The 12,423-nt window shown below is 49.7% G+C and overlaps 1 protein-coding gene across 2 annotated transcripts in view; it reads right to left on the bottom strand.

The window, feature by feature from the left end:
• Zfp64 (ZFP64 zinc finger protein) overlaps positions 1-12,423 on the bottom strand; it is a 64,313-nt gene that overhangs the window by 11,319 nt on the left and 40,571 nt on the right. Inside the window, exons 1-3 of one of the 2 annotated variants that reach the window (XM_028769563.1) lie at positions 10,339-10,739; positions 3,229-3,378; positions 2,447-2,509 (exon numbers count right to left, since the gene is read on the bottom strand). In XM_028769563.1, the coding sequence (XP_028625396.1) occupies positions 2,447-2,509; positions 3,229-3,378; positions 10,339-10,444 (319 nt within the window). In that variant the 5' untranslated portion in view covers positions 10,445-10,739. Of the gene's footprint in view, positions 1-2,446; positions 2,510-3,228; positions 3,379-10,338; positions 10,740-12,423 lie in introns of those variants that run through there. The other variant, XM_028769562.1, reaches the window with a different exon arrangement.

Raw genomic sequence — 12,423 nt, 5'->3', positions numbered from 1 at the left:
AACCGAAGCCTTGAATTCTTGATTCTCTTACTTTGGTCTCTGAGTGCTGGGCTACAGGAGTCCACCACCATGCCCTGTCCCCTCCTAACCTTCTGTCAGTTAAGAGAAACCACGAACCAAACCAGATGCTACGAACTCAAGGAAGCAGCCCTGTCCCTTTACCTCGAGGATCAGACCTTCTCCAGCTTCCTGTATTCCCAGGACACTTGTATCAAGCACTTAAACATTGTCAGTGCCCACTTCTCTAGGTCACCCTTGGTATAATGAACACCCAGGGCCAATCGATTTTGGATGTAGTTTTCCTCTGCTCACTAGATGGCAGCAGCACAACCCCAGCTCAGGACGAGTGCTCTAGCTATCCAGGCTGTATTTACTGGCCTTGAGTTGGTGGTGTCTCCTCGTCCCAACCCCTGCATGTTTCCAGGGATTCCTGGCTGCCTCATCGGCTGATGTGAGGTAAGATCTCCCTCATTAAGAGGAGAAGGCTGCCTTTCCTTCATCCTTTGGCCTTCTACAGCTTCCTGCCCATCCATCCATTGGCAATACAAACTAGCAGAGGTTCAGAAGGTTCTGTGATCTCCATGCCCTAGCTCCGGACGCAAGTTGGCCAGTGGCTATGATCTCTGGAGCCATGCCTTGCCTCTCTAGATGTGAGGGCAACATCATTAAGTCTCCGCTCATTTCACTAGATCAGAAGGGGCTAGCTCCTGGGCTACGGGCAGAGGGAGGGGTGTGGTAGGTATCTCCAGCCTCAATCTGAGCCTCTAAAACTGTACAGGAAACAATCAGGATGTGTTTAATGTAGGAGGCACAGCTTACAGAAAGCATTAGAAACAGCACAACTGGGGCTAGAGAGGTAGCTCAGAGGTTAAGAGCACTGACTGCTCTTCCAGAGGTCCTGAGTTTGATTCCCAGAAACCACAGGGTGGCTCACAACCATTTGGAATGGGATCTGATGCCCTCTTTTGGGCTGGAGGTGTACATGCAGAACTGTTAACCATGCTGGCTTTTTTTTCTTCAAAGGAAGACATGTTCACCCTGACGGCTGGAGAAGATGTTCTCTAACAACCTGGTGACCTTTCTCTATTCTGTGGAGCCAGCCTTAGGCCCAAGTCCTGACCTTTGTCTGTGAATAGAACCCTTTCCATAAGAAAGAGGCTCCGAGGACTTTGCATCCTCCACAGATAGAATCCAATCCATCCTTATGTTTATTACACAGCCTTCTTACCTAGGCCCAATTTCTGAGCCTTGTTCATCAGTCAGTAGAACTCATTCTTTTTTTTTTTTTTTTTTTTTTTTTTTTTTTTTTTTTGGTTTGTTTTGACAGGGTTTCTCTGTGTAGCTCTGGCTGTCCTGGAACTCACTCTGTAGACCAGGCTGGTCTCGAACTCAGAAATCCGCCTGCCTCTGCCTCCCAAGTGCTGGGATTAAAGGCGTGTACCACCACTGCCTGGCAGGTTTATTTATTTTTTGTATGTGAGTACACATAGCTGTCTTCACGTAGCTGTCTTCAGAAACACCAGATCCCATTACAGATGGTTGTGAGCCACTGTGTGGTTGCTGGGAATTGAACTCAGGACCTCTGGAAGAGCAGTCGGTGCTCTTAACCACTGAGCTATCTCTTTGGCCCCCTTGACTGTGTTTAAATGGGCAAGAAAAATAACTGCTTGGTTAGGCTCTGGAAGCTTGGTTCCATTAGCAGCAAAATGAACCGATGCTCTGGCCCAGACAGGCTCTCAGAGGGTTTGTTCTTTAAAGAGACAGGCAGGGGCTATTTGGGGATTTGGGGTACACTCTTTGCCCTCAGCTCTACCACTGTAGAGCCACACCAGCCACAGAGGATAGTTGGGCAAAGGGCATGGCAGCGGCTGGGGGGGGCGGTGTGGGGCTGAAGTTAACCGAGTCTGTTTCAGAGACGGGTGTGTCCATCCCAGGGCCTTATCATACAGCATGAGACAGCTATGAACTTGGACCAACAAAACATGTGGAGAGCCCCTCCTCCCCCTATGCCCTGGTATCTGAGCATGTGATTCTGGATCGTGAACTTTATAGAGAATACTCTGCCACTATGCCAAAATGTTGGGCACGCCAGTAAGTCAGACCCAGGCCTCCGTCTGTGTTAGCAGCTCTCTGTGATCCTCTGTAACTGGCTGACTAGAAGCATCTTGAAGCAATGGCTTGGCTGCATCCAGAACTTTGTCAGGAGCACCCTCACATCCCCTTTCCTTCCTCCTCCGAGCCTACCCACTAAACTAGAAGCCACTGGGCAGAAGACTCTCTCTCTCTTCTCTTTCTCTCTTTCACCCCTTCTCTCTCCTCTCTCTCTCTCTCACCCTCTCTCTCTCTCCTCTCTCATCCCTTCTCTCTCTCTCTCCTCTCTCTCTCTCTCTCTCTCTCTCTCTCTCTCTCATCCTCTCTCTCTCTCTTTCAGTGAATGGACACATACCTGTGTGGATTCTTAGATGACGGTCCAAATCTTTCATGCCATGAACCGTTTTAAAATGACAACCTAGAAGAGAAGAAAAGCTCGCTCTTAAATGCCCAGCCCAAGAATCACCATGGTTACCTATAATGGAAGCCCACCCATGCCTTCATTTCCTGCTTTCGGTATAGCTGTCAACAAATGACAGCACCTGCCAACACTTTATCACAAAACAGGCATTGTGTTAGGTGGCTCTGCCAGCTGTATTCTAGAGCTGGTGTCCTTCCCGTGGCTTGGGCGGAGGGCTTGGACGTTTGGTGGGCGGAGGGTATCAGGTGCCTCTTTCATTTCTTTTCTGTCTGGCAGAGCTGGGGATGCAACTCAGCCTTCAGCATCCTCAGCAAGCACTGTGACTCTGGGATACACCCTTGGCCCTCACGTTTGCCTTTTTTCTTTTTTTTTATAGCATCTGGCAAGACTGGAACTCACTACCTCACTAGGCTGTTGTCAAACTTGCAGTAATCCTCCTGCCTCTGCCTCCTGAGTGCAGAGATTCTAGATGTGTACTACCCCCACTTCTGCATTTTTGACCTAGTGATGTTCAAGTTAAAAGCAGCTGCAAACTCAATGATAGTCTCCCGAGGAACTCCACCAGTGTGGGACTCACAGAACCCATCCCCCAAGAAGATGTGCATAAGTCGTGTGAGCTACCTCGACCTCGGAGGGTTAGACAGGTGCAGGTGCAGAGACTCCCTGCACCAGTACTAGGCAGGGATAGGCCCCTTCCACCATGTCTGACCCTGTACCTGGATAGCAGCAGTTAAAAGTCCTTTCTCCAAGGGTGGCCGTTCGCTCCTTTGCTTCTGAGGGCAGAGCGACTGCAGGGGCCAGCTGGGCATCGCTGTCTTCAGCAGGGAGGTCTGCTGGTTTCTGGACATCATTGTCGAGCGCAGAGGCTGAAATGGAGACAGGAAGTTTGGCTTGATTGCTGAGTGGCAGCTGTCACGGTGAATCTGAGAGGAGGGTAGCTTTGAGCTGCTTTCATCTTTAGCTAGTTTCCCAAAAAATACTTTAAAATATGAAAACTGAGGGGTGGAGAGAGAGTTCCAGATGACCTTTCGGACGACTGGAGCTGGGCTCCTGGCACCCAGGTCTGGCTGCTTACAGCTGCCTGTCCTGCATGAAGGAATCTGATGAGCCTTCTGGCCCTGCAGACACCTGCACCCCCATGCACATACACAGACACACAACCACACATACACAAATAAATATAAAATGAATCCTTAAAGCCAGAGCTGGGGCTGGGGCTCAGTTGGGAGAGTGCTTGCCTAGCATCCAGGAAGCCCTGAGCCAATCCCTCTGTGCACACACCAAGCCTGGTGGTGTAGATATGTGATCCCAGCACTTGGGAAGTAGAAGCTAGATTAGAAGTTCAAGACCATCCTTGGCTACATAGTGAACCCAAGGCCAGCCTTGGCTACATAAAAACCTGTTGCTCCCTGGGGTGGGGTGGTGCCCACCTTCAATCTCAGCACTCAAGGAGGCAGAGGCTGGTGAATCTCTGAGTTCAAGGCCAGCCTGGTTTATAGAAGGAGTTCCAGGACAGTTAGGGCTACACAGAGAAACCCTGTCTCAAAACAAAACACCAAACAAACAAACAAAAAAAAACCCAAATAAAACAAAACTAAAAAATCTGTTTCCAAGAAGAGCAAACAAACAAACAAACAAAAGAACTCAATGTGACAATACCTCTAGAGAAATAACCAGTCAGCAGGGCTGTTCTGAAACATCAAGCTAGCCTCAAACAGCCTAGATTAACTCTAGTCTTGAAATTGTAGTGATCCTCCTGCCTCTGAGTCCCAAGTACTCTGATTCCAGCCATGTTCCACCAGTTCTCGAAGACGTAGCCTTTCTTTCCCTTTTATTTTGTAAAAGATGTTTGCTTTTATTTTATGTGTATGAGTACACACATGTGGTGTGTGTACCGAGTGCATGCAGGGCTGACAGGCCAGAAGAGGAGTGCAGATCTCCTGGAACTGGACTCACAAACAGTTGTGAGCCTCCATGTGGGTATTAAGAACTGAACCTGGATCCCCTGCAAAAAGAGCAAGTGCTCCTAACCACTGAGCCATCTTTCTAGCTGCTAAGGATGCAGGATTTGTTTGTTTTGTTTTGAAATAGGGTCTCACTGTGTAGCCCTGGCTGTCCTGGAACTCACTATTTAGACAAGACTGAGCTCAAACTCACAGAGATCTGCCTGCCTCTGCCTCCCCTAAAAGTGTAGTGTAAAGAAACTTCCCAGCTGGGCAGTAGCAGGACACGTATTTAATCCCAGCACTCAGAAGCAAAGGCAAATGGATTTCTGAGTTTAAGACTAGCCTATGTTAGGAGCCAAGTCCTAGCCGAAAGCGGCTGTCATCTTTGCAGCCATCTCGAGCCATATACCCTGACAAGAGACTTGTTTTCAACAGTCCACAACAGCTGACCACACTCTGATAAACATCATGTTTTTCTCACATATCTTGTTTTGCTGTTTAATGCCCCCAGCTGCAGGGCGCACATGGTCTCCACACTGCAAGGCACAGGACATAGTGTCTTCAGCTGTGCGTGTCCGCGAGGGCAAGGCAGGTGGTAAAGGGTATAAATACCCAGGATTTCCTTTCAATAAGAGAGACTTGATCAGACTCTGTCTTGTCTCCATTTTTCAACTCTCTCACCCCTCCATCCCCACGCTCTCTCTTGCTAGACCCTGACCCGCGGACCGGAGCAACAGAACGGGCCGTTACAAGCCTAGTGTACAGAGTATGTTCCAGGACAGCCAGGGCTACACAAGAAATCCTGTCTCAAAAAGCCTATTCACCACTGGCTATTACTTTTGTAACAAATAATAAACAGGAATTATAAGAAAATGGGGGGGGAAGCCTTGTTGGGAACAAGCAAAAGAAATTTATCCTAAATTGTTACAGGATATTTGAGCCTGTTTCTATCTGTGGTGGGGCTCAGCCCTTAGCACACACCTTTAATCCCTCTGGCAGGAATACGGACATGTCCTTAGTACACACCTTTAATCCCAAACAATGAAGGTAAAGTTAGTTTATGGGAGGAAACAGTCATGTTTGAAAGTGACGTCTAGTTGAATGATAGACAAAGTGACGAATCAGAGAAAGATTTGACAGAATAGGATCTGCCCAACTCTCACTAGGAGAGAGAGAGGAAAGGGACGCTAGTTAAGGGAGAGACAGCACAGGAGGAGGAGAGTACAGTACAGGACTACAGTAGAGTCTGCGGACAGCATCGCAGTAGAGTTGACAGGGAGAGTAGAGCAGCACAGAGAGGGAGAAGGAGGCAGGCTTACCGGAGTTTTACAGAGACAGACTGAAGACAGAACAAGCTAGACACAGATAAAGACAGAACAAGCCAAAGAATGAGAAAGAGCCAGAAGATTAAAAAAGACTGCTTTAGTTTAAGGCCAGGCAGAGTAATTCAGAGGCCAAGAGAGAAGCCAGATTGAATAAGTCGGTATGGAAAAGAGTTTGAACCGAAACAGTCGAGTTGAACCAACCAACTCAAGTTCAGAAAGAACTAGGAAGGTGTGAGCGTATTCAGCAGCAAGTCTCAGAGGCTGAAAACATTCAAGGACTAGATTAGATTGTACGGAGGCTGGAAGCTTGCAGGACTGGGCCTAGGTTAGCAGATGGAGGCAGTAAGCCTCAGAGATGAATGACAATTACATCAGGGGATTAAAATTACTCTTACACTGAGCTCTGCCGTTCCCTTCTCCGACTCCATTTAATCACAAGGAGAAACTAAATTCAAGGTCCCAGGCTCTAGGGGAGCTGGGGACTTCCCTAAATCTAAACAACTTCTATTATTAAAAAAAAAAAAAAAAACAAAAAACAAAAACCCAAAACCCAGTTGTCTGAGTGCAGCCATCACAGGGACAATTTCTCTGTCTTGCTGGCAGGGTCAAACTGAGTTCATGTTCCCAGGTCCAGGAACCTGCTCCTATTCTGATTGGTGACAGCTCCCTTACTCAGTTCCTTATGTTAAAATGTGATTGGACAACGCTAAACCCACCCAGCTCATTATGGTTTCATCCTTTAAATACATTGTACAAAGGTCCCTTCAAGGTCATAGTTCAGCTTGAAAGTCTGTTCTGTATCCCTGATTGATTAGTACCGGCTTGTTTACAATAAATTTTTGTCAGCTGTGCTGACCTGGTATTTGAGTTATGTTGGACTCAAGCAAGCCCTAGGACAGCCCAAGAATTCTTAGTAGGTACAACAGAACACTGAAGGCACCAATCTGCTTTGTTATTATTTACTGTTGTTATTATTATTATTTTACAATTATTTTGAGTGTGTGCATATGTGGGGCTCATGGATAAGTCAGAAGATAACCTGTGGGAGTCGGTTCTCTCCTTCCACCATGTGGGTTCTGGGGGTTGAACTAGGACCATCCGGCTTGGCAGCATGTGCCCTCATGCCCAGAGCCGTCTCTTCCGCACACACAGCCAGTCTGGATGTTTAGGCTTGCTTTACTGTGGCACTGCTTTGCTTCAGCTCAGCCATGGGTCACAGGCCACCCTTGAGACATTGCGCTCTCCAGGATAAAACATTTCAACAAATTGCTCAAAAGATGGGAGATGGAAAGAGAAACCAGAGACCACCACAAGCTGAGACCTGACACATGGGAGCCTTATTTGGCTCCTGAATAAAAAATGCCACAAAAGCCACCTGAGATGGTGAGACATCCTGTTTTGGGTTTTAGATTAGGGATGAATATTGACATGATTCCGAGCTGAATGGGACCACGTTCAAACACAATTAGAGCAGGGAGAGAAGAGTGTGTGGAGGAGAAACACGGTTGGCCCTGAGCAGAACCTGAGGAGTGGGGCTGTATGTAACTGGGTATTAATCTCTCAATACAGAACAGTGTGGAGAATCCACATGGCGTTGTGTGCATGCACATATGAGTTCATGTATGTGAAGGTGCCCACACAATGCACAGGCATGTTCATGTACGTGAAAGTGCCCACACAGTGCACATGTGTTTGTGTGTGAAGGTATACACACAGTGCATATGTATGTTCACACATGTGAAGGTGTGTACACAGTGTATATTATGTTCACCCTTGTGAAGGTGTGCAATGTACCTGTGTGTTCATGTGTGTGAAGGTGTGTACACAGTGCACATGTGTGTTCACATGTGTGAAGGAGTATATACACTGCACATGTATATCCATGTATGTGAGGGTGTGTACACAATGCACATGTGTGTTCATGTGTGTGAAGGTGTGCACACATGTGGAAGCCAGAGGTTGATGACTGTGCCTTCTGTAGTCATTCTCCATCTCACTTGAGTCAGGATCTCTAATGGAACTGGAGCTCACCAGAATAGTTAGACAGGCTGGCCAGGGAGCCCCGGGATCCTCTTGTCTCTGCCTCCCCCAGTGCTGTCTGCAGGGAGGATAGCAGCTCTGCTTACCACACTAGACTTGGAAGTCTAGCCTGGGTTATTCTGCTTCTGCTCCAAGCAGGGAGGGCCCTCTAACTTATCAAGCTTCTGCTAGGCCCGTGATACCTGGACTTCATGGTGGTTGGCTTATGGTATCCTTTGTTGGGAACAAGCAAAAACTTATTCTAACTACTACCATTTCATCTTCTGACTCCATTCATCATAGGGAGAAAGTAAATTCTAGGTCCCAGGACCTAGGAGAGCTGGAGACTTCCCAATAGCTGAAATAGCTTCTCTTGTAAAGAAACAGTCGTCTGAATCCAGATATCTCAGGGACAACTTGTAAGGAGACAGTCGTCTGAGTCCAGACATCTCGAGGACAACTTCTCCATCTTACTGCCAGGGTCAAACTAAGTTCATGTTCCCAGGCCCAGAAATCAGCTCCTAGCCAGATTGATGGCAACTCCCTTGCTCAACCCCTTATGTCAAAATATGATTGGACAATGCTATAGCCCGCCCAGCTCCCCTTCTCTTTATGGCTTCATCCTTTAAATGTGCTCTACGGTGTCCCTTCAGGGTCATAGTTGTTCAGCTCCCCAGTCTGTTCTGTGGCCCTGATTGATCAGAAGTGGCTTGATTACAACACATTTTTGTCGTCTGCATTGACCTGGTGTTTGAATTATGTTGGATTTAGCTGGATCCCACAACACCTTTACTTGGTTTTAGAATATAAACTATTAGCTGGGCGTTGGTGGCGCACGCCTTTAATCCCAGCACTAGGAGGCAGAGGCAGGTGGATTTCTGAGTTCAAGGCCAGCCTGGTCTACAGAGTGAGTTCCAGGACAGCCAGGGCTACACAGAGAAACCCTGTCTCGGAAAAAAAAAAAAAAAAAGAAAAAGAAAAAGAATACAAACTATTTAGAAGAGTCCCCAAACCACTCCCCTCCTCTCTCAGAGGGAGATATGCTCACCTGAGCCCAGAAGTTGATGGGGATATGGAAATGGAGTTTGAGACCAGGAAAGTAAAGAGTACCCCACCCTACCCCTTCCTGCTGGGAGGCAGCAGGTGGAGAAGATCATAAAGTCCATTTAAGCACCCTCTCCCCACGCCTGAGCCAGAAAGAGGGGACAGGACACGAATCTACAAAGTCCAAAATGAAACAGGGAGGTAGGTGCCTTAGGAAGGCCCGTCTTCCTCAGGCAGGGACCTGAGGGTGACTGAGGAATGTGTAGACATATAAAGGTTCCGCCTTCCACAGGATCTTCAGAAGTGGGGGATCCTCCAGTGGGAAGGGGCACACGACCTAATGTACTCCGTCCGAGGGGGAGGTGTTACACCCAACTGGTCCCGGGTCAGCAGAGATGGGAAGGGAGAGCCAGAGCGTCTTAGTTCCAAACGTGTAGTTCCCCTCACCCCATCCCTATGGCTCCATGAACTTCCCAGAGGCACCCCAACTTCTGGAAGGCCTCAGCCTTGTAGCTGCCCTGACCTGCCTCACATCACTGTTCCCCCAGTCACTCACCTCCCTCATGCATCCTTCAGGTCTCTGGAAGGTTCCCTCTCTGGGAGGTGGATAACGCACTTGAAACCCATCCCACACTGGTCCTAAAGCCTTCTCTGCCTTTTTTGGGGGTGGGGGTGAAGAGCCGAAGTCTTGTCCTTGGCTCCTGCTTCTTTCCTCTCTGGATATCACTCGTAAAAGAGCAGGTGTGTCCCCAGCATGCCCAGTTGGCCCGCAACGCAGAGGAAGCAGGAGCCCAGGTGTGAGACTCGGGGATCCACGCACCCCGCAGACAGCCTCCGGGCTCTAAGCATGGCGGGCCGAGTGTGGGAGGCGAACTGGTTGCCCTAAGCGCTTTCCCGCTTTCCCGGAGAGTGGCAGCCGCCCGGCGGAGGGTGTAATTGACACGCACGCGTAATTCACAAAGACCCGCTGGCCCGCCCAGGTCTGTGTCTCTGGACTGGAGCTGGAAGCTTTGCATACCGTGGTACAGATCTCCCTCCTACGTCCTTCCCAGATCTGACACTTATCAGTGTCCGGGGACGGGGACAGGGACATCAGAGCAACTGTCTCCAAGTCCCAGGACTGGAGCTGGAAGCTGCGCGCACCATCTGACACCTACCGGGGTATAGGGTTAGGGACATTAGAGCAGATTTCCTCAGGACTTTGGGCTGGAACTGGAAGCGGCTTGCACCACGCACTCCAACCTCCCCCCTTCACCCCCGGTCCCTTCCTAGATCTGTCACCCACTGGGGAGGGCCAGGGACTGGGGAGTGTTGGGGGGCATCAGAGAAGCTGTCCCTAAGTCCCAGGACGGGGTCTAGAAGCTTCCAGCACAATTACACGCGCCCCTTTCCCCGTCCAGATCCTATATCTACACAATTTCCGGGGTGGGGAGTACACCAGAGAAACTGGGGACGTCGGAGCCACTGTCCCTGGTGTCCCCAGGCTACTCACCCGATTCCCCGGCGGCGCGCGGGGCCACTCCGCCCGGCTCGCTGCGCTCGGGCTGCGGCTCCTGAGAGCGCAGGTGCTGAGGTTTGGCTTGCTTGCGCCGCGACATGGCGCGAAGATGAGGCTCCCGGAGGGTCCCCAAGAGTGGCCTCCTGAACAGCGCGCGTTTCCCGACTTTGGAGGCACACCCCCACACCGGGCCGAATCGCGCATGTCCCGGCCCTGCCGCCCGTCAGCCCGGTAGGGCGATTTATCAAGCGTCCTGACGGCCGCTTGGGCGGCCGCCAGGACCTCAGGGGTCCCGGGAACCCCGCTCCCACGCACGAGCTCCGGCTCCACCCCGGCCCCGCCACAGCAGAATCTGCATTTTAACAAGCTCCCCAGGTGATGCGCGCGCACGCTCAGGTCGCCGGAACCCCGTCTGCATTTTAACGAGCTCCCAGGTGATTCGTTGGCTCATTAAAATTGCAGAAGCGCCAGCCCTCTTCCCACTTTAATGTGCTCCCCGAGTCGCTGGGGAGCTCGTTAAAATGCAGATTCTGACTCGGTGAGTCTGGGGTGGGGCCCGAATGTCTGTATTTCTAACGAGCTCCCACGTGAGGCCGTGGTCGCTGCCACGCGGGCTGGAGCGCTTTTACATTCTCTCTTAATTGGTCCAGCCTGGGACCACGGTAACTGGGATATTTCTCGCAAAAACTAAAGTGGAGAAGGACCCGGGCTCGTGGCGCGTCCTCTCACCTGCGCATCCGAGTACACAATTTAAGAAACAAGGGTGTCAGTTTGCCCCATGCACTCTTTTTCCTGTAGTCAGTTTAAAAAAAAAAAGGTTTGGGTTGGCAAGATAGCTCAGCGGGAGAGAACTCATCCCTGTAAGGTGTCCTCTAACCTCCACAAATGTGACCACACACACACACACACACACACACACACACACACACATTTAAAAGTAGAATCTGAAAGTTCTGGATTCGGGAGGCGAGGCCTGTGACTTGTATGTACTCTTTTTATCCCGCCTTCCGTTCCTGCCCCGGGACTCAAGGTCTAGGACCACACAGGAGAGGCCTTTGGGGCCAGCCCGGGCGCAGGTCCCACCCACTGTGTGACTGAGGCGCGGTCCCATCCCGGGGGTTTTTGGCTAATTGATCTTTCGTGCTCAGACTAGCTGGGACCTTGTGGAGACCAGAGGGGGACCCCTCCTTCTGAACGACATCCAACAAGGATCGGCAAAGCCGTCTCTAGTCCCCCCAAGGTGTTTACTTTTTTCAGATTGGGAAGTTACTTAAACAGGGCTGTGCCCCAAGCCTGCCCAAACCTGAGAGTCACGTGGTGGCCACAGCTCAGGAAGACCCAGCGGAGCACAGCAGCTAGTTCTCTCCCGTGGTGGACCTGAGACTCTGTATTTTTAAATCAAGGCAGATGTGACAAGTTAGAGAAAGTGCTTAGCAGCAGGGCCGACCTAGGACCAGGTCTTTAAAGTGTGTGTGTGTGTCTGTGTGTGTGTGGCTTATGTATGTGTGTAAATATATGAGTGCACTGTAGCTGTCTTCAGGCACATCAAAAGAGGACATCAGATCCTTTGTGAGCCACCATGTGGTTGCTGGGAATTGAACTCAGGACCTCTGGAAGAACAGTCACTGCTATTAAGCACTAAGCCATCTCTCCAGCTGGGCTAGTTTTCTTAAATTCCCTTTGGCTTCTCAGTTGTCAGTCTAGGCATTTGTAGGTAATACTGGGTGAAACCACAAGGTTAAACTCAGAGACATATTCTAACGAAGCTTTTCTTTGGTATATGTGTGTAGTGGGAGATATTTAAATCTCCAACCCAAATATGATCGGACAATGAGAACACAACTCAGTAATTATGAATATATTTTGTAAGCCTAGATTGGGCAGATACCCCTACACTACTCTGTTCCCCAGGTATGAGACCCTTATAACTTGAGGATTTTCCAGACCCTGCATCTGTCCTTCTATCTCCTGCTTCCCAGTCATCCTGTCTCTCTCCCCAGCCTTTATTTCTCCACCTCCCCTTTCTCTGCCCAATCACTGGCTCCAGCCTTTATTTTACAAATTAAAAAAAAAAAAAAA

Source organism: Grammomys surdaster, unplaced genomic scaffold (genome assembly GCF_004785775.1).
Source record: "Grammomys surdaster isolate TR1022 unplaced genomic scaffold, NIH_TR_1.0 193, whole genome shotgun sequence".
Taxonomy (NCBI): Eukaryota; Metazoa; Chordata; class Mammalia; order Rodentia; family Muridae; genus Grammomys; species Grammomys surdaster.
Note: the sequence above shows the minus strand (reverse complement) of the source record. Positions and strands in the feature narration are given on the sequence as shown.